General features: G+C 39.3%; 1 protein-coding gene across 1 annotated transcript in view; it reads left to right on the forward strand.

Moving 5' to 3' along the window:
* LOC133531537 (uncharacterized) overlaps window positions 1–9,807 on the forward strand; it is a 30,076-nt gene extending 20,269 nt beyond the window's left edge. Inside the window, exons 7-12 of the mRNA XM_061869805.1 lie at window positions 2,597–2,687; window positions 3,806–3,943; window positions 4,745–4,850; window positions 6,045–6,145; window positions 6,807–6,928; window positions 9,083–9,807. Coding sequence (XP_061725789.1) covers window positions 2,597–2,687; window positions 3,806–3,943; window positions 4,745–4,850; window positions 6,045–6,145; window positions 6,807–6,928; window positions 9,083–9,199 — 675 coding nt within the window. The 3' untranslated portion in view covers window positions 9,200–9,807. The remainder of the gene's footprint in view (window positions 1–2,596; window positions 2,688–3,805; window positions 3,944–4,744; window positions 4,851–6,044; window positions 6,146–6,806; window positions 6,929–9,082) is intronic.
* The last annotated feature ends 10,371 nt before the right edge of the window (window positions 9,808–20,178 follow it).

A 20,178-nucleotide genomic window follows, 5' to 3' on the forward strand; every position in this document is an offset into this window, starting at 1 on the left:
ACATCAATTTGTGTAAAAATATTTTTCATTATGTCAATATCCAGAAAATGAGGGCTACGTTTGTATGGAGAATCGCTCGTCGTCTTTCCTCTTAATAATTTATTTTTTTATTTGCGAAACAAACGGCTTATGCATAGTATACATTAAGATTAATAATACAGTAGCCAAAACAATTTCCACTAAGAATATGAATCATATATGCTCGAAAGGAACTTAAAAAATACTAATATATAATAAAAAAAAAGTGTATACCTACTAAAAACAGCAATAGATGATGCAACCCTGCTAACAATTATTATAGTGAAATAATAGTATTATTATTTGATACACTTCATCAGGAAAACAAATCTATCAAGCTTCGTCCTGAAATAGTTATTTGTGCAACAAGAGAGGAAAGTTAGTTTTTCTTGCGAGTGTTGATTTTAAGTCCTGAGTAAGCGAAAGATTCTAAGTTAGAATCATGAGCGTACTGAAGGACTCAAAAACATGAGATGTAAAATAACGTTGCTCTCGTGTGACACATACAACTTTTCAGCTCAGTAGTGAGAACATATTAAAGGTTAAAAAAATTCAACATCAAGTAAAGTTAACCACATTTATTTACATTCATGAATGAAAAGCATCATCATTATGACGAAAGCTTGTCTCACTCCCTAGAGTGAGGAAAGTCGCACTTTCGTTAGGCTTGTTCGAGCTTCTGAGGTGAAAACATCATTTCTCTACTCGTCGACTGTAATGGTTGAATATGAAATAAGATTTCGTATACCGAACTTTAATTGCGAACTTTTCATGAATGGCCCGCCTCAACTATAAAATTTCTCTCGATACGTTGTAGTCAACTTTAACGCATTTACTGCCAACGTTTTCGTAGCACTACACGCGTAGCCGATTCTAGCGTTTTCCCGCTTTGTAGAGGAAAGCGACTACGAACAGAGCGCCCGCCGAGCGGGTTCCCGGCACTCAATGTGTTAAAAAAAGTTGATCAATCACGTGCTACCGCGCTCCCATAGAACGCTCGGGAATTTTTGTCTTTTGTACTACTTTTTTGTCTATACTATACTTACCAATTTTCATTACTTACTTATATTATTTTTGATGACTCTTAGAAAAAGTATTGTATATAAAAGTGATATAATCAAGCTTTTCTATCTCGTACCTTACTTAAGCAACTCAGCAAGCTTCGATGCCTAAACACTGTACTCAACTGAAAAGCTCTCTATTATATCACGAATGTATAAAATACTATCTTTTAGTACTTTTTGTTATGTATATGTTGAGCATGCATCCAAGAAACAAGTCTTTACGAGTAACATAGTTTGTGCGATATACACAGGTAAGTAAGCGGTGGTGGCCGAGTGGATATGACGTCCGACTTTCAATCCGGAGGTCGCGGGTTCAAATCCTGGCTCGTACCAATGAGTTTTTCGGAACTTATGTACGAAATACCATTTGATACTTACTACTAGCTTTTCGGTGAAGGAAAACATCGTGAGGAAACCGGCATACATCTGCGAATAAATTCAAAGTTGTATGTGAAGTCCCCAATCCGCATTGGGCTAGCGTGGGGACTTATAGCCCGAGCCCTCTCGCACATGAGAGGAGGCCTGTGCCCAGCAGTGTGACGTATATAGGCTGAATTATTATTATATTATATTATTAGCCAACCCTAATTCAGAAATTTGCGCACGCGACAAATGTGCGGGCTTTTATGATATGAATATTTATGTAACATACGGGCAGGTATTAAAATCGATACGATATGCATTGAGGGCTCCCTACCCGAACATAAACAGAACCCTATCACATTTTATTAGCTTACGATTACGGGGTAAAATATAACATACCCAAGACAATGTTATTCCAAAAAAATGTGCCCGAAATGGCGCGAGAATATTTGATAAAATACCACAAAGCATTCAATTAATACAGCTTAACAAGTTTTAAAATGTCTTAAAACTTTTGTTATACTCTATAAAATAATTTTCAGATGATAATGACTTGTAAATAATGTACAGTCAGTATACAATCAGTCTATGCAGGAGGGCCACCTCTCTCTGCATCTGACTGTACATACTTTATATTTTGACATTCATTCTCTCAAAAAAATGTATGCCGTAAGGCGCCACATAGTAAAACAGTACTCAATATCTAGCGTCGTAGCGGAATTTACTACTAATGACAATAGATGTCGTGACGAACGATAACTCTAACGCTTAACAATTTTCAGCTGATAATAACCGGATTAACCGAACTATATTTTCAATTTCTTCTGCTTGTAATGTTAGTTGTAAAATGTTTTGGCAATACATTTTTCGTCAGTCGCGACATTTGTGACATCTGGGGGCCTACCGCGAAAACCGAAATTCGCAAATTGCGGGGATCTCTCTCTTTTACTCTTACTAAGACGTAATTAGAGTGACAGAGAAAAATGCCCGCAATTAACGAACTTCTATTTTCGCGGTAGGCCCCCTGGTGTCAAGTAGCAGTACTGATAACTCCACTACTCGATGTTAGATGTCGACTACGAATTCTAGCAGTCTTCAACCTTTTCGTTTTCGTAAAGTTATTCATTATAATATATTTTTATTACTTGTAGGTGTATAGCACTAACAGCTGCCGGCGTTCGTGCCGAAACCAAGAGGCCCTGCGTGACTGCAAGTGTAAACCCTTCTACAACCACTACGAAGGTATTACAGTTCGAGTCGAATGGTGTAATTCTTACTAAATTTTTCGGTAGATGTCGCTCTAATAATCAAGGCGATTCTGTATCGTTCTAGAGTCGTAACTGTGTAGTCTGTGTATAGTATTTTAATGACAAAGTGTCTAAATGTATTATAATGACACCTCCTCACTACTCACTATATTCTGTGCAAGTTGGTGTGAAGTTAACTTAGATTGTAACAGTGTTTTTACGATATTTGTATATGTGGATGGTGGATGTTTATTTAGTCACCTGCAATAATTTGCGGGCTGATTATAGGTCTGAGTAACTTTTACTATGGGACCAACCCCGAAATCGAGAAATTATAATTTACTCCCCCATAGAGAATGTCAAGGTCAGACAGCCAAAATGTATGAAACAGCCAATTTTTTCTTTGGCGATTCGGGGTCCCATATATAGTAAAAGTGTCTCAGTATGACCATAGATGCCAATATATTCATTCCGTAAATTATTGCAGGTGGCTAAATAAACAGCCTGTATAGTGTGCTGTGTCCTGTTAATGGTGTAATCTTGATCATTTAAATGTCTAATAATGTTCACTGTATAGTAAAGGCAAAGAAAATTGAGTATAGAGGCGTATTGTCAAAGTGAATTCTGTAGTCAACTTAATTTACTGCCATGTTTCGACACAGGATTAAAACTCCTAGAATGACATATGGCTATTTAACCCATGTTATTTCACTGATATGTGTTAAACATCAAACGGTGTCGCCATCTATGTATTCGAACATAAAGTTTCTTGATTTTTCGATGCACGTTTTTTTTTCGCAACAACAGAATAAATAATAGTATGTATCTATTACCGTACAGAAATGACTCTTTCTACAAAACCGAAGTTTGACAGCGATTCAGGGACAAATTATGCTGTCTCTTTCTAATTTATAGCACTTTCGGCTATTTAGGGTAGTCAAAATTCAAGTCGTTATCTTAACTGCGGTTGTGCACACAAAGGGATGTTAAGTTGTGCCAACCCTAATAATTGCTCGGAGCAATGCTGAACCGAGAATGCTCGAACACTCTAGTGTCTTCCCACTGGCACTAATTCTTCACACTTCAAATGATAATTTGCTTACTTGCCCATAGATGGCGTTGCGTGCTCGCTCCGCGGCATGCGTTGCCTCGCGGAGCGCTCGGCGCGCGAAGCGCAGCGCACTACCTCCGAGGCTGCTCGCGTTAAGGCCGCGAAACATGCGGCGCGCTCACAACCTATTGTCACTAAAGGTACCAACATACGTCAAAACGTCTCACTGTCTAACAAAACGTATATTTCACAAAAAAGGTCAGTCTCGCTTTCTCACCCCCGAAAGCCCTGGATAGCGGTGCCGTCATATAGCGGCCGTCTCCATACTAAATAATACGGCTAAATATGGATGACTAGTATTTTGTATCGAGACGGCCGATATATGACGACACCACCCCTATCCGAGAAAATATCTTAACTCATGGTATCAATGACGTGTTTTTTTTTCGCTCACACACGACAAGATTTTAATGACTGCTCAGAAAAGCAGTCGTGAGCTGAGCGCGTCAGAAAAATTGATATACACATGTGAGAATATCCAAGATAATAATTAGCACCTTTGCATAAAAATCTCTATGCAGGGGTGGTACCTTTTATCTCTCTCTCGAGACTATTTTCATATATTTCGATTCGTGTTTTTTTATCAACGATTGTAATTTTGGCTTGGCCCCCTGGGGGCCTACCGCGAAAACAGAAATCCTCAAATTGCGGGGATCTTTCTCTTTTACTCTAAGTAAGACGTAATTAGAATGACAGAAAAATGACGAACGCAATTGACAAACTTTTTCGCGTTTATGCGGTTCGAAAACTTTATGCGATTATGTTGTATTGCGTGCTCATTGCGCGACATGCTTTGCCTCCCCGAGCGCTCGGCGCGCGGAGCGGAGCGCGGAACTTCCGAGGCAGTTAGAGCAAAGCGAAAAATTTGGCATGATTGTAATGAAACCTATGCAATATTAACGATTTTATTTCATTAAAATTTACTTACTTACTTGAAATAGGTGACACAGAAGTAGCACCGCCAGCGAACGCTGTGGACAGCTGCAAATGTCCTCTGATGTGTGTGGATGCGCTGTTCGAGATGCTCTCCTCAGTTTCGAAGAAACTGTAAGATTTCTACTCTTTATCTATACTCCTAGACTCTAGACAGACATAATCAACGCTTAAATTTAAAATTCAATGTTGCTAAATCAAAATTGAGGCTTAAGGGGCCCACTGATTATCAGTTCGCCGGACGAGATCGGCTTGTCAGTTATTCGCAAAAGCTGACTTTCGCGAATAACTGACAGGCTGATATCGTCCGGCGAACTGGTGAGCAGTGGGCACTTTAACAATGACTGGCCGTATGATTGGTGTGGAACTGTCTAAAACTCTTTCTTCTTACTAGCGTTTGTCCCAGCTTGTTGTCACGGCTGATCGGAGCCTAGGCTGCGCTTGGCAACTAATCCCGAGAATAGGTGTAGGCACTAGGTTTTTACGAAAATTACTGCCATCTGACCTTTCAACCCAGAGGGTAAACTAGGCCTTATTGGGATTAGTCCGATGTTTACTCACGATGATTTCCTTCACCGAAAAGCGACTGGTAAATATCAATGATATATCGTACATACATAAGTTCCGAAAAACTCATTGGTATGAGCCCGGGTTCGGGGTCGTACGTTCTTACCGCTAGGCTACCAACCCTCGAAAACGTCTAAAAACCCTTTATCCCCTCGAATATTCTAAATCTAAAGAAAAAAGAAAGAAAGAAGAAAGGCCAGGTCAAGAGCACCCTAAACCGACGAGCGTGTATGAGGAATGTCATGACAGTGAAGGAAGCGAAAGAGGTATGTCAGGATCGTAGCAAGTGGAAATCCGTGGTCTCTCCTTCGGGAAATAGGTGTGATTATATGTATGTATGTATGTATTCTAAATCTAATAGTACCTGTCTACAGCTTCGTTAAAACCTCGCAAAGTTTTCGACCAGGTTTTGTTCCTATAACCTGTTTAGGGCCGCGGCTGAGTGAGTAAAAGTTACTTTGGGCGGGTAAACGGCTAATAATTTATTCCGTTATCACTAGTGTTCATTATAATTCATAAGTGCAATAGAATAGATTAGAAGAAACTTTATTCAAAGAATGATTAAAGTTAATTTATTATTAAGCATCACTGAAAAGGTCTCCACTTAGCTTAATGTCAAGATACTACCTAAGGATCTCGACGCTGGTCTTCCGTGGAAAGTGTCCGAGCTGGTCTTAAAAAAAAGAAACAATGTAGGTAATCAAAACCATCTAAGGATACATTCGGTGAGTGTTTTTTTAGAGATGGACCCTTCAGCATCAATGGAGTCACTCGCGTCAAGGTTCAGGCTCCTCGTACCCGCTACACCAGAGAAATTGTCTTCTACTTCCAGGATCTTATTGGTAAGTGGAGTAAGTGCAAATGGAGAGTAGAGGTACCTACATTTTGATTTTTTTTTAATTTCATTCTACGTCGGTGACGTCGGTGATTATAAGCAGTCTCCGTAGCCTATGGATGCCTGCAACTCCAGAGGAGTTGTTTGCGCGTTGCCGACCCTAACACTCCGCACCGTCGTTAATCTCTGGCAATCTTACTCACCGTCAGGGTCTAGTGTTATTTGGCTACGGTTTTCTGTAAGGTGGAGGTACTCATACTTCCCCAGTTCTTCTTCTGCTTTGGATCTGGAATGACATCCGCTGTGCTGTGCCCCACCACACAAAGCGTGATGACATTCTCATTTATTCACAGCCTATTTAGAATCCGTATCAAATGCGTTTAAGTCATTGACATATATCTCAGGATGGGTTTTACGGGCAATAAGATTGTGGCCAGTACAGCGGTGTCACGCACACGAATTCGAGCCAACTATGCAGTCTAACGCCACAACGCGATTGGTTGATGAGTTCGCATCACTCGCGCGATTGTTCGAACTAGTTCCGTTAGACTGCATGATTGGCTCGAATTCGTGAGTGACACCGCTAAACCAGCACCATTTTTAGTACCCGTAAGGCCCGTCTTTAGATATATGGCAATGGTTTTGTATGTAATTTGTGTTGTCCACAGTTTCGTTCGGTGGTGCCACGGGTCTGTTCCTAGGAGCCAGCTTCATCAGTTTTGTTGAGATCGTGTTTTTCGCGGCAGAATGGCTCATTGGGCCTGCCCGCCGTGACCACAAGGAACTGCCGGTTAGTAATGTTATTAGTGCTTCCCGTATATAATTCAGTTTTATTCATACGGGACTTTCATAAATAAATTATGCGGGATTGATACGAAGCGAAATGGATGGTGGTTTTCTATTACTACTTTACTTACAATGTACCTATGTATGTAACTATACTTTAAGTTTGTACGGTCACGTCTGAAAATATTGATTCGAAAAAAGTGCCAAAAATATGTATACACGATTTTATTGCCCATATATTAAGGTAGTGTATACATATTTTTGGCACATTTTTCGTATCGATATTTTCAGACGTGTCTGTACAGGTTAAATTTGACCTACTTTCCGCTCTCTGGAGAATCTGCAAATTTGCATACAATGGTTCTGACAGCTAATACATATCGACAAAAAAATACAAATCGACATGATGTCATGAAATGAATTTTCTTCTACTAGTCGACTGTAATGGTTGAATTAAGATTTCGTATTTGAATTCGGGCCGCCAACTCACTTCTAATATTCATTTCGATTTAGTCAACATTCGCTGTCTTCTTCTTCTTCGTCGTTCCCTCATGCCTGAGGATCGTGACCAACAACTATGTCCCTCCATATAACGCGATCAAGGGCTATGTGGGCTGCCCTCTGCATGGAACCACATGCTTGTCTTATGGAATCCGACCATCTTGCAGGGGCTCTTCCTCTAGCGCGCTTGCCTTCAACTTGACTCAGTATGATGTACATTCGCTGTAGTCAACTATAAAAAAATTACCAATCACATGCCACCGCGCTCCCATAGAAAAGACTAAACGGGCGCGGGGCGAGACTAAATGTGGCATTATCTATGAAAAGGGACCTTATTGTCGATGGCGCTTACGCCGCACTGCGTCGCGCAGCGTTGTAATTGTATCGGAGCATCGTTTATAACGGCGGAAGCGCCATCGACAATAAGGTCCCTTTTCATAGATAACGTCACAAATAACCGCGTGCACATCGCGCGTTTATCTATTTTGTACTACATTTTTGTTTACGGAAATACTTACAAATTTTCATTAATTGTTTAGATTTTTTTCTTCTTCCTCGCGTTGTCCCGGCATTTTGCCACGGCTCATGGGAGCCTGGGGTCCGCTTGACAACTAATCCCAAGATTTGGCGTAGGCACTAATTTTTACGAAAGCGACTGCCATCTGCCCTTCCAACCCAGAGGGTAAACTAGGCCTTGTTGGGATTAGTCCGGTTTCCTCACGATGTTTTCCTTCACCGAAAAGTGACTGATAAATATCAAATGATATTTCGTACATAAGTTCCGAAAAACTCATTGGTACGAGCCGGGGTTTGAACACTTTGAACCCGCGACCTCCGGATTGCAAGTCGCACGCTCTTACCACTAGGCCACCAGCGCTTAGATTAATTTTTTAATTGTTTAGAGTTTTTTAGTAAATAAAGTGTTATTTTAGATGACTCGTAGAAAAGGAATTGTATACAATAGTGATATAATTAAGCTTTTCAATCTCGTACCTTACTTAGGCAACTTTGCAAGCTTCATTACCTAAACACGGTACTCGACTGGAAAGCTCTCTATTATATCACTTTTTAATACTATTGCTAGGAATGTGTTAAAAAAACACTGGTGGCCTAGCGGTAAGAGCGTGCGACTAGCAATCCGGAGGTCGCGGGTTCATACCTCGGCTCGTACCAATGAGTTTTTCGGAACTTATGTACGAAATATCATTTGATATTTACCAGTCGCTTTTCGGTGAAGGAAAACATCGTGAGGAAACCGGACTAATCGCAACAAGGCTTAGTTTTACCCTTTTGGGTTGGAAGGTCAGATGGCAGTCGCTTTCGTAAAAACTAGTGCCTACGCCAAATCTTGGGATTAGTTGTCAAAGCGGACCCCAGGCTCCCTTGAGCCGTGGCAATATGCCGGGACAACGCTAGGAAGAAAAAAAAATGCTAGGAATGTGTTCTCCTGAATCCTGAACTCCTTATTGTATTATACAAATATTTTGTTTTTTATTTCTTGCGATACATAAAAACAGTTTTAACGATTCAATAAATAAACACCTATTTGTAAAAAGACAACTTTGAATTCTTAATAACACATTTTTAATTATTGTAGCCAGTTTAAGAAATTTTACTTTCTATAAGCTATTTATAACTTAGATCCCTCTGTATTCAGGTGAAGAAGACCAAAGTATCCCACGAGCAAGCCAGGATCCAGCATCTTAACGCCATTTTGGAGAATCAAAGCCTTTCTGCAGCACCAAGCTACTGGCATTCGCATCTTCATATTTGAACTAGACAAAATGCTGGTCTCCACCAATGAAGAGCTGCTAGATACCCGGAGCTAGTAATAAAGATAGTACCTATAGCTAATGGAGAGGGGTTCCTTTGCCCTCAACATTGTACAGTCAGCATCAAAAGTAGCGGATGAAAAAACGCGCCAAAAGTATCTGATATTCCGGTTAACTATTCCAAATATAGATAAATTTCTAAAATTCGCGCTCAAAAGTATATCTTTTACAGTCTTAGTTGTTCTATATTAAAGACATCACTTTTTGTTAAGCCGTTACAGAATGGTAGATACTTATGAAACGTTATTTGATCCGCTACTTTTGATGCTGACTGTACCTATATACATATGTATTTGGAGCTTACTAAAATAGGTAGGTATACCTATTTTTAGTTCATAGTTCGTTAACAATTTTACAACAGATTTATAAACACAAGAAATAATTCCCGCACCCAAGACCCCGGGGTATTTTTACAAGAATTTACGAACAAGTGTTAATTAAGCCCGAAGCCGAAGGTCAGGGCTTAATCAACACGAGGTCGTAATTCTTGTACCGCTCGTGGCACACACAAATCTGATTTGAAGTTAGGTCTGAATTTGAAATTAAAAAAATCTATCTAATTCCATCTCAGTATGCTGGCATCAAACAAAAAAAAAAAGAAGTGGCGATAAATTAAATCACGACCGAAGGGAGTATTTTAAATCAACACGAGTTGCGAATATTCGCACGTGTATCGCACAACGTTTTACAATACATATGGCTCTTTAAAGTTTCGACATATGCATGGAAAGTGCTCATTCCCGCACGTGTGCGGGAAAGTAGCATCATATGTACTGTAAAATAATATACCAAATTAACTGTCAAGTTTCGTTACACTTATTAATCATTATCGTATACTATTTCAGGGGTTAGCTATAATATATTTAGTCCAATTACTAATAATATTTATCTATAATAAAAAACAACGGTCATTCGCGGATGGTCTAGAACGCAAAATGACCACAACATTTTATATAGGTAGGTTAGGTTCGTTAGGTATCTTCAAATGGCCGAAGGCCAAACAGTACAGAATAGGAGCTCCGTCGACATCGCTACAAAGTTAAGATAAAACGGAAAAAATTATGTGAGCATTTTGCGTTCTAGTCCGTTAGAGCGGTAGACTATAACCGATGTAGGTAAAATATTACACTAGTCATTTTGCGTTCTAGACCGTCCGCGAATAATCCAAAAAAAGCGGCCAAGTGCGAGTCGGACTCGCGCATGAAGGGTTCCGTACCATTTATGACGTATTAAAAAAAATCTACTTACTAGATCTTGTTCAACATTTTACCACTTTGGACACACATTTTAGCACCTTGGAAGTGTCTCTCGCGCAAACTATTCAGTTTAGAAAAAAATGATATTAGAAACCTCAATATCATTTTTAAAGACCTATCCGTAGATACCCGAGACACGTATGAGTTTGATGAAAAAAAAAATATTTTTATTTTATGACTTATTAAAAAAACTACTTACTAGATCTCGTTCAAACCAATTTTCGGTGGAAGTTTGCATAGTAATGTACATCATATATTTTTTTTAGATTTTTCATTCTGTTATTTTAGAAGTTACAGGGGGGGGGGGGACACAAAACACAAATTTTTTCACTTTGGAAGTGTCTCTCGCGCAAACTATTCAGTTTAGAAAAAAATGATATTCGAAATCTAAATATCATTTTTAAAGACCTATCCATAGATACCCCACAGGTATGGGTTTGATGAAAAAAAATTTTTTTTTTAAATTTTATGACCTATTGAAAAAAAACTACTGACTAGATCTCGTTCAAAATAATTTTCGGTGGAAGTTTGCATGGCAATGTATATCATATATTTTTTTTAGATTTTTCATTCTGTTATTTTAGAAGTTACGGGGGGGGGGGGGGGGACACACATTTTACCACTTTGGAAGTGTCTCTCGTGCAAACTATTCATTTTAGAAAAAAATGATATTATAAACCTCAATATCATTTTTGAAGACCTATCCATAGATACCCCACACGTATGGGTTTGATGAAAAAAGATTTTTTGAGTTTCAGTTCTAAGTAGGGAGAACCCCCAAAATTTATTGTTTTTTTTTCTATTTTTGTGTGAACATCTTAATGCGGTTCATAGAATACATCCACTTACTAAGTTTGAACAGTATAGCTCTTATAGTTTCGGAAAAAAGTGGCTGTGACATAATCGGACAGACAGACGGACATGACGAATCTAGAAGGGTTCCGTTTTTTGCCATTTGGCTACGGAACCCTAACAAAAACAATACTATACTATAACATAAAAAAAAACAAGGCATAATTCCGTCGCCATATTGATTGCCCTGCTAGTCGTGCACGCTGCACCGCCATTACATATTCATCGCAGTCACGCTATCTTTGTTCTATCTGATTATTGTTCATAATTTATCGTTCAACCCACAGAGTTAAAATAGATACAGAGGTAAAATCGATGGTACGAAATTCAAACCATTTTGGTTTCCATGCATTAGAATATAAATTACTAGCGAACGGCCCCGGCTTTGCACGGGTTAACAAATTATACACTTAAACCTTCCTCAAGAATCACTCATCGATAGGTGAAAACCGCATGAATTCGTTGAGTAGTTTTTGAGTTTATCGCGAACGTACAGACAGACGCGACGGGGGACTTTATTTTATATGATGAATGCTAATTATAAAGTAGAAGACTTTTTGCAAGACAAATGAATACAATTTTATTTTTTTGTCGTCTAGGAAAACTTGATCTGTAAGTATTAAAAATAATTAGGAATAGTTGATATGGAGAGAAATGTATTTATTTATAAGAAGTGTCTGTCTTTGCTACACCAGATATGGGTATCGTGTATTGAGATAATTTTATTACCTGAGACCAGACATGTGTACATACACGTAAGCAATTAAAATTAAATTAAATTAAATTAAATTAAATAATGATGTTTATTTTAGCGAAGTGCCTAAGTATTGTAGAATAGAATAGAATAGAATAGAATCATTTATTCATGCCAACATTGTACAAGCAAGTAGTAATTGACGAAATAGGCAAAAGGAATATAAGCAAACTAGCAACACATTGTCACATAAAATCACAACACATTATTAGTTACTAGCGTGATGAAGAAAGCCTCTGCATTATATAGTGCCTCTACTAGAGACTTTTACAACTCTTTTATAATTAACTAACTTCTGCCCGCTTAGAATATCAATCAATCAATCAATCAATATATACTTATTTCAGACCAAATTCCAGTCCATATTTGTTAGTTGGGTACAATAGACCTTACTTATATCTATGTTAGTTATCCTAATTCTATCTTAATAATACCTTATTTACAATCGTGGTGCATCGGAGCATGCAACGACGCCCAATGTCGTTTAAAAGGGTTATCCAGCCTATCTCCTATTGCCGCTAAGAAGCTGTTGGCGCTGCCTCGCACCCGACACATCTGGGACGCTACTCGTTTGCGCATTATTGTATAAAATTCATCCATGAGGGCCTCAGCAAACATGCCGGATGCGCTGATGATGCTGATGGGATGGCAACCCCAAAAGCATTCTATATCCGTTATTGAATTGGACACGCATATGTACTTCCATAGAAAATTATTTCCCCTTTCATCCGATTAAGGGATAATTCCCGGGGCTAAAACTATCCTATGTCCTTTTCCTGGACTGACAAAAACATCTAAATCGGTTCAGCAGTATAAGCGTCAAGAGTTAACAAACAGATTTCACACAACTCCTTTGCTTGCATGTCAAACAAAGACCATGGAATTCTTGCCGTGACTGCACGCAAAGCAGACTATAATTAGGTCACCTGCTATTGATCCTGGGTCCCTGGTATATGACGGGTACAGATATGCAAGTAGCAGAAAGTTTGCTAAAGGTTGGAAGTTTTCGGAAACTTTAGGAAAATTTCACAGGACACAAAGCAAACTTACATTTCGAAAAAGGAAAATATCGATTCCTGATTTTTTTCCATTTCGAAATTTCGTAATTTCGGAAATTTTCTGACAGTATTGTACATCAGTAAAGACACAAAACTGAAAAAAAAAAACTATAAAAACTTTTTGTTGACACTTGAAAACTTATCTCTCCGACTTTGCACGCATGTCAAATAAAGATCCCGGAATCCCGACTGCCGTCACGCGATCCAGCAGCCTATAATTAGGTCATCTGCTATTGATCCTGGTTCCCTGGCACATGACGGGTCTATTACACCCATCGTCAGGTTAATTATAGAGCAAGGGACAATTATTTTTCAATATATGTACGTTTTAATGACTGCTCAATATTAAAAGAGGAGTACATTTTATGATCAGGGGACGATCAGGTAAGACTAGTAAATACCTACCCTACAAAGTATTTGTGCGTGAGTTTTTCATAGTACTAATTTAGATATCACAACCTAAACAAAATGGTTGTAAAATTTATTTTCCAAGGGGCAAAGTTGTTGTTTAAGAGGATAGATTAGTGGTAATTTTTCCATACAAACGTTCTCGATATTTTTTCTCTGGATTTTGGCCCTAAATATTTTTTTATGAGTTCAATATTACCAGTATCTGTGTTTGTACGTTTTGCTTTTTTGATATTCTTGTTTTTATAAGAACTAAGTTACATCAAACAGCGCTAAAAACGGCCAAATCAAAACACACACAGATAAGTTCCCAAAATTTCGTTACGATTGGTTAAGTTTCAGAGGAGGAAAATGTCGAGAAAGAAACTTCGTTTTCTGAGATTTTTACGCAGGATTTTAGCCTAAGGTGCAGTGTCCTCAACAACGGGGCGCACTCCGGGAGTTCCGGCAGAAGTGAAAACTTGAATATTAACGTTGTGCATTTTTGATATTTTGGAATGGTTAGGAAATAATATTACACAAATTGCTTTAATAATCAGTATAAAAGTATTATCATTTATGTAGTAAAATACAATATTTATTTATTTCGGTCTGGCTTCAATGACATTGTAACAGTTTTTCGATCAGATCACGTGTCCGTCTTACGAATTTTCAATCTGACGAATTTGTCGGTCATGTGACCTATTTAACATTTTTTTTCCCCATCACAAAAAGTGCACAGCGCCGCTAAAGAATTTTTCACTTCAAAAACGCGACGAAGATATTTTCCTAAAATTGTCAAATCTGCGAAGGGGTTCAGCTAGTAATGGTATATCCTCTTAACTCCTCGAGCTAAGATTCATACCCGAGCAAGCTAACAGTAAGCGTTACGAGGTTTCAAGGCACGAGGGCTAAACAAACTTTGCAAATCCAAATGAACGCTAATCAACATTTATCAGCCACAATCATCAATTAAAAGTACAATACACCAGTCAACATGATACTCTTTTAGATAAAATGCAACGTTCGCATTTGTTTTTCAAGAATAAATACAGCTTTTACGAGCTGGTGTGGTGAAAAATTAGTCATCTGTACTTACACTGACCCAAGGGGTTCAACAGTAAGCAGAGCTTCTAGGGCTTAAAAGACACAAAACCTGCGCGGTTACCAGAATATTGACTGGACACTGTAAGTTGAACAAACACATGTTTCAAATTGGAAAGAAACAAGATGCAACATGCAGGTTCTGCCAGGAGTCAGAGGAGACAGCAATGCACATTCTCTGTTCCTGTGGACCACTACTGTCAAAAAGAAGTACCCACTTCGGGCGGCACGTATTGCAAGTATTGCAACCCTATGAGGTACAGAACATTACGGCCCAAAGAATCTGAAACTTCCTGGATTCAACGGCCATTATAGTTAGGGAGGCGAATAGGGGAATTTTCGGTAATACTCGAGCGTGGCAGTTTAAGATATGAGAGATACCTTAGACCTAATAGAACAACCTAGTAAAGTATTTAGCTCTATATGTAGTGACGCGCGCCTACGATAGACGATCAGATTAGTAAAAAAAATCGATAGTCTGAAATACTCGAGCGCGTCAGATTAAGATATTGGGGGTTGATTTTAGTGTTTTAAGACTAAATTTAACTAATCTGACGATAAGTCCTTGACGCCGCCGAGTTATAGGGTCGCGAACTTGTAAAAAAAAAAACGTTAATCCGGCATTCTCGAGCGCGATTTCTTTTAATTTTATTTTGAAGAATATAATCTAAAACTTACTAAAAATACAAAATCTGCCGGTTTCCGCATGACCGGAAGTGTGGAGGAGCCATTTAGTCTTCCGAAAAACGCGTTGCGGCATATAAGTCGCAACGCGTAAATAATAATTGATATGAAATAACGATGATTAAATTATGTGAAAGAAGAAGAAGATGAATTGTATTGAGCAAAAATGTAAAGGTCATATATATTAATTATTATTTCCTTTATTTATTTTTGGTCTTAGGCTAGGTCATTTATAATATGAATATAAAAGTAAAATATAAAAACACTCACAAAACAATACAAAAGATATATAAACACATTATAAAAAACCTAACCTAGGGTGCCGCCAGCAGCGGGGCAGGGCCCAAGCTGCCGGTGGTCAGGGCCGCAGAGAGAGGAACCGGCGGACTATCCGCGCCGTGTCCAAGATCATCGCCTTCTGCATCTGACCCTTGATCCAACCACCTAGCGAGAGTCTCTCAAGGTGTTGGTCGAGACTCTTCGCTATGAGACCGTTCGCTGAAACGACTATCGGGACAATGATCGTCGAATCAACATCCCACATGGCGGTTATCTCGTGAGCCAAGTCTAGGTACTTACTGGACTTGTCCTTCTCGGCTTTCACGAGATTCTCATCATGGGGGATGGTGATGTCGACGAGCACGGCCCGGCGTTGCGATCGATCTATTATCACTTAATATTATTATTAATAATTATTATTATTATTGTAGTTTGTGGGCCTTTGACTGCCACGTCGACCAGGCATTGGTCTATTGTGACAGCCCTTTAAAGTTCATTACTGATGCCCGTTGAATCCAGGAAATTCCAGATTCTTTGGGCCGTAATGTTGTGTACCTCATAGGGTTGCAATACGTACCGCCCTAAGTGGGTACTTCTTTTTGACATTAGTGGTCCACAGGAGCAGAGAATGTGCATTGCAGTCTCCTCTGAGTCATGGCAGAACCTGCATGTCGCGTCTTGTTTCTTTCCAATTTGAAACATGTGTTTGTTCAATTTACAGTGTCCAGTCAAAATTCTGGTCACCGCGCAGGCTTTGTGTCTTTTGAGCCCTAGAAGCTCCCTAGCAGTTTTGCTGTTGAACCCTTTGATTAGAGCTTTCGAGTGTTCTTGTCCTTTTACGAACTTCCACCAATCGTTTGCCCTTATTTTTTCTAAATTGCTGAGCAGTGAATATGCATCCCGTTTTGTGATTCCACAGATCGGTTCTGGGCCGACCAGGGGTGTGACTGCGCCCTTTCTAGCAAGTTCGTCCGCTTCTTCGTTTCCGTTAATGTCGGAGTGCCCTGGTACCCATCTAAGTGTGATTTTGTTGGAGTTTGTCAGTGCATTGAGGTTTGTTTTACAGTTCTGGACTAGTTTTGAGTTTGACTCAAGGGATTCTAGTGCCAGCAGAGCAGCCTGGCTGTCTGAGTTGATGTAGATATGTTGGTGTCGTAGGTTTTTATCCAGGTTAATCTCCGCACATTTGTTGATGGCGTAGACTTCAGCCTGGAAGATTGAGGCCTGTGTGCCCATGCTGACGCTGGCTCTGAGCTTAGGTCTCTCACCATAGATCCCACATCCTACACCAATGCCTTTCTTGGAACCATCCGGGTACCAAATATGGCTTCCCTCTTAGACGTACATTTGGTCGTTGGTCCATTGGTCTCTAGGAGGTATTTCTACTGTGTACAGTTTAGTGAAATGACATTCAGTGTGCGTGTCATCGGTGGGCATGCTAAGGGTTCTATTTGCAAAAACCCAGGCCTTTAGTTTGGTTAATGCTTGAGAGCGCCATTTTGGCCTGTTTAGCATGCATATTCTGTAGACGCACTGCTTAGCCTCCTTTTGCACCTGCAAGTGGAGTGGTATAATATCCAGCAGTGCGTCTAGGGCCGCCCCCGGTGTCGAGGAGAAGGCCATATATAACAATACAATTATAATACAATTTTTATATCATTTCATTTTTTTATACAATAAATAATACAATTCGTACTATATTTCATCTACATTTACGTTGGTTGCATCTATCGCTTTATTGTCATTCTTAAAATCCCCGTTTTATCAAGGAGAAAGAAAGGAAAAAAAAGAAACCAAAAAACCTTTTTCGGTCAGATTAAGAGAACCCACCAACATTTTTGTCAGATTAAGAAAATATGCTTTCAGGATACCGAGATAAACCTCCCCTATGAAAATCTGACGCGCTCGAGTATTTCAAAAAAACTTTTTTTTTTTGCATTTTCAAAAATTCATCGTAACTTATCGTCACGCCGAAATCGTCAGTTTTTTTAAAGGGAGCTTCCTTGGGGCCTACTTAACACCCCTTCCGAAAATCTGACGCGCTCGAGTAATTTTTTTTATTTTGAATTTTTGACTACTTTATATTCCTACCCCCACCACGCAAACCGGCAGATTAGTATACCGTTGTTATCAGAGGCACTTGGGGCATACGTAGTATGAATATCTGACGCGCTCGAGAATGCCCAAGTAACTGTTTTTTTTAACATTTTTGAAAAACCGTACACGCCAAACCCACCGCTAAAATGGTTTTTATCATACGAGCTTTTCTTTTCGAAATTATTTGATCTTTCGATTTTGATAGGTCTCGACGGCGCCGTTGAATTACGCCATTTAGCTACCTCGCCTCCCTAACTATTAGTAATGAACTTTAAAAGGGCTGTCACAATAGATCACTGCTTGGTCGACGTGGCACTCAAAGGCCCACAAACTCCAATAATAATAATAATACACTGACCCAAATCACTATGCATACAGTAGGTACACCCCAATGATTGCAAGACTTGCGTGTACAGTTCACTTCGTAGGTCGTATGGCTCGTCGGGAAACCATTAAAGTTTCATGCTAAACAAAGAGTTGCTACCGGGTTATTCCTGGTGTTCAAGCTTTAACAACGGTTATACACGCGTGTATTTTAATGTGAATAACTGCATAATACTTACTGTCTGTTTAATTGTTAAATGTCTTGTTTAAAAGACGTAAGCTTTAGAGCCATTTAACGATTTCGAAAGAAATTTTATCTACCGGGGCCTAGATGAAACGTTATCATTTATCTTACCGTTTCATTTCGTTTTCTGCAAAAGATTCTCGCGAGACCTCGCGCCATCCCACCCCGGTACGACGTCGTTAAGGGCAGGCAGTGCTGTCGCTACTGCTGAAGCTGCAAATTGTTGCAAAAACGCGTCTTTAGGTGACAGCTACGTATTTGTGGCGTTTGCCGTAGAAACCTTAGGTCCTTGGGGACCGGAGGCCTTAAACCTTTTTCAAAAATGAAAATATCTTCTGATCCGCTCCACTGGTGACCACAGGGCTGTCTCTTTCCTCGCTCAGCGCATTGGAATTGCAATCCAGCAAGGAAACGTGGCCAGTCTTATGGGCACACTACCAAATGGCAGCGTCATAGGAGATATCTGTACATATAATTTAGGCCCCATAGGTTTAGTTAGTTCCGACTTCCAAGGCTAGAACTTTTCTAAGGACATGCTCCAGCATTAAATTGAAAAGAAATGGCGATAGAGCATCGCCCTGTTTTAACCCCGTGTCCACTCAGAAAGCATCCATCAGATCGCCCTGAACCCGCCCTGTATATAATTAATAGGTACAATCCAATATATGTATACTTTATGGTCACGTAATAAAGTTTATTGAGCATTTTTAACAATTACAAAACTTAAAAAACTTACATTTAAATACCTGTGAGGCTTACACAGCTTATAGTGGAGTCCAGACGGGACAATTTTTCGCAAATATGATTAAATTGTCCCATAATATCAGGCCGTGCGGACGCAAACACCAATTTAGTTTGCTGATTTCGATCGCCGATTATGACCAATATTACCAATAAAATGGACGTGCAGAGCTAGATAATAAAGCTCTGGAAAATAACAATAAAACAAAAATTGGAGATTAATTTCTTTTCTCATAAAATTGGTTGATTTGATCACCCCGTCTGAACACAACTTAAACATATTACAGGAACATTATGCAAAGGGGCGGGCACTATATGACATAATGAGTATAAACTTTGTGAGCTATGTTTAAATAATCAAGTTACTTACTGACACTACTTGCATCATCCCACTAATCCGTGGTTAACCGGTTAAACCTGGAGTTCCCATGGTTACCAGTACAATTTGACACTGGGTTAACGGTTTAACAGGTTAACCCCGGGTTAGTAGGATAGTGCAAGTGCACTAACTTTACTTTATTACTACCAGTACCTAGCAGAAATTAAAAATATCTGCAGAATCTGTAAGGTAAACGTCCCAGTGCAAATGCTGGACCTGCTAATGCCCTATAGTTGATATTTCCTACAATTATGTAGGTGGTGTGTTGACGTGCCCAAAATGAGCTCGGAAATTTAGTTGGAACAGCTACACTCTGTTAACAGTAATTAAAGATATCCACTTCAGAACACATAGTCGCTGTGGCCGAAATCGGTCAGGAGTCATCATCATCATTCTGTCACCTGTAATGCTACATACATACATATAATAACGCCTATTTCCCGGAGGAGTAGGCAGAAATTACGGATTTCTACTTGCTACGATCTTGATACCTCTTTTGCTTCCTTCACTTGACAGTAATTCAAGAAGTAAATTTAAAGATGACATGCACTGGGCCAGTGCCGAGCTCTCTAACGTCTACCTACCTACAATCGCCATCTATTATATCATAACAACCAAGATGCTATACACATCAGACATGCCTCTATTGTCAAGACGTAACAGTACATTTTACAAAAGTAGGAGTATTAGCACAAAAGCACAGATAATTTCACTTATAATTGTAATAAATTTAATGAACTATTGGCAGTGTTTCATTTAACC

This window comes from Cydia pomonella, chromosome 25 (assembly GCF_033807575.1).
Source record: "Cydia pomonella isolate Wapato2018A chromosome 25, ilCydPomo1, whole genome shotgun sequence".
NCBI lineage: Eukaryota > Metazoa > Arthropoda > Insecta > Lepidoptera > Tortricidae > Cydia > Cydia pomonella.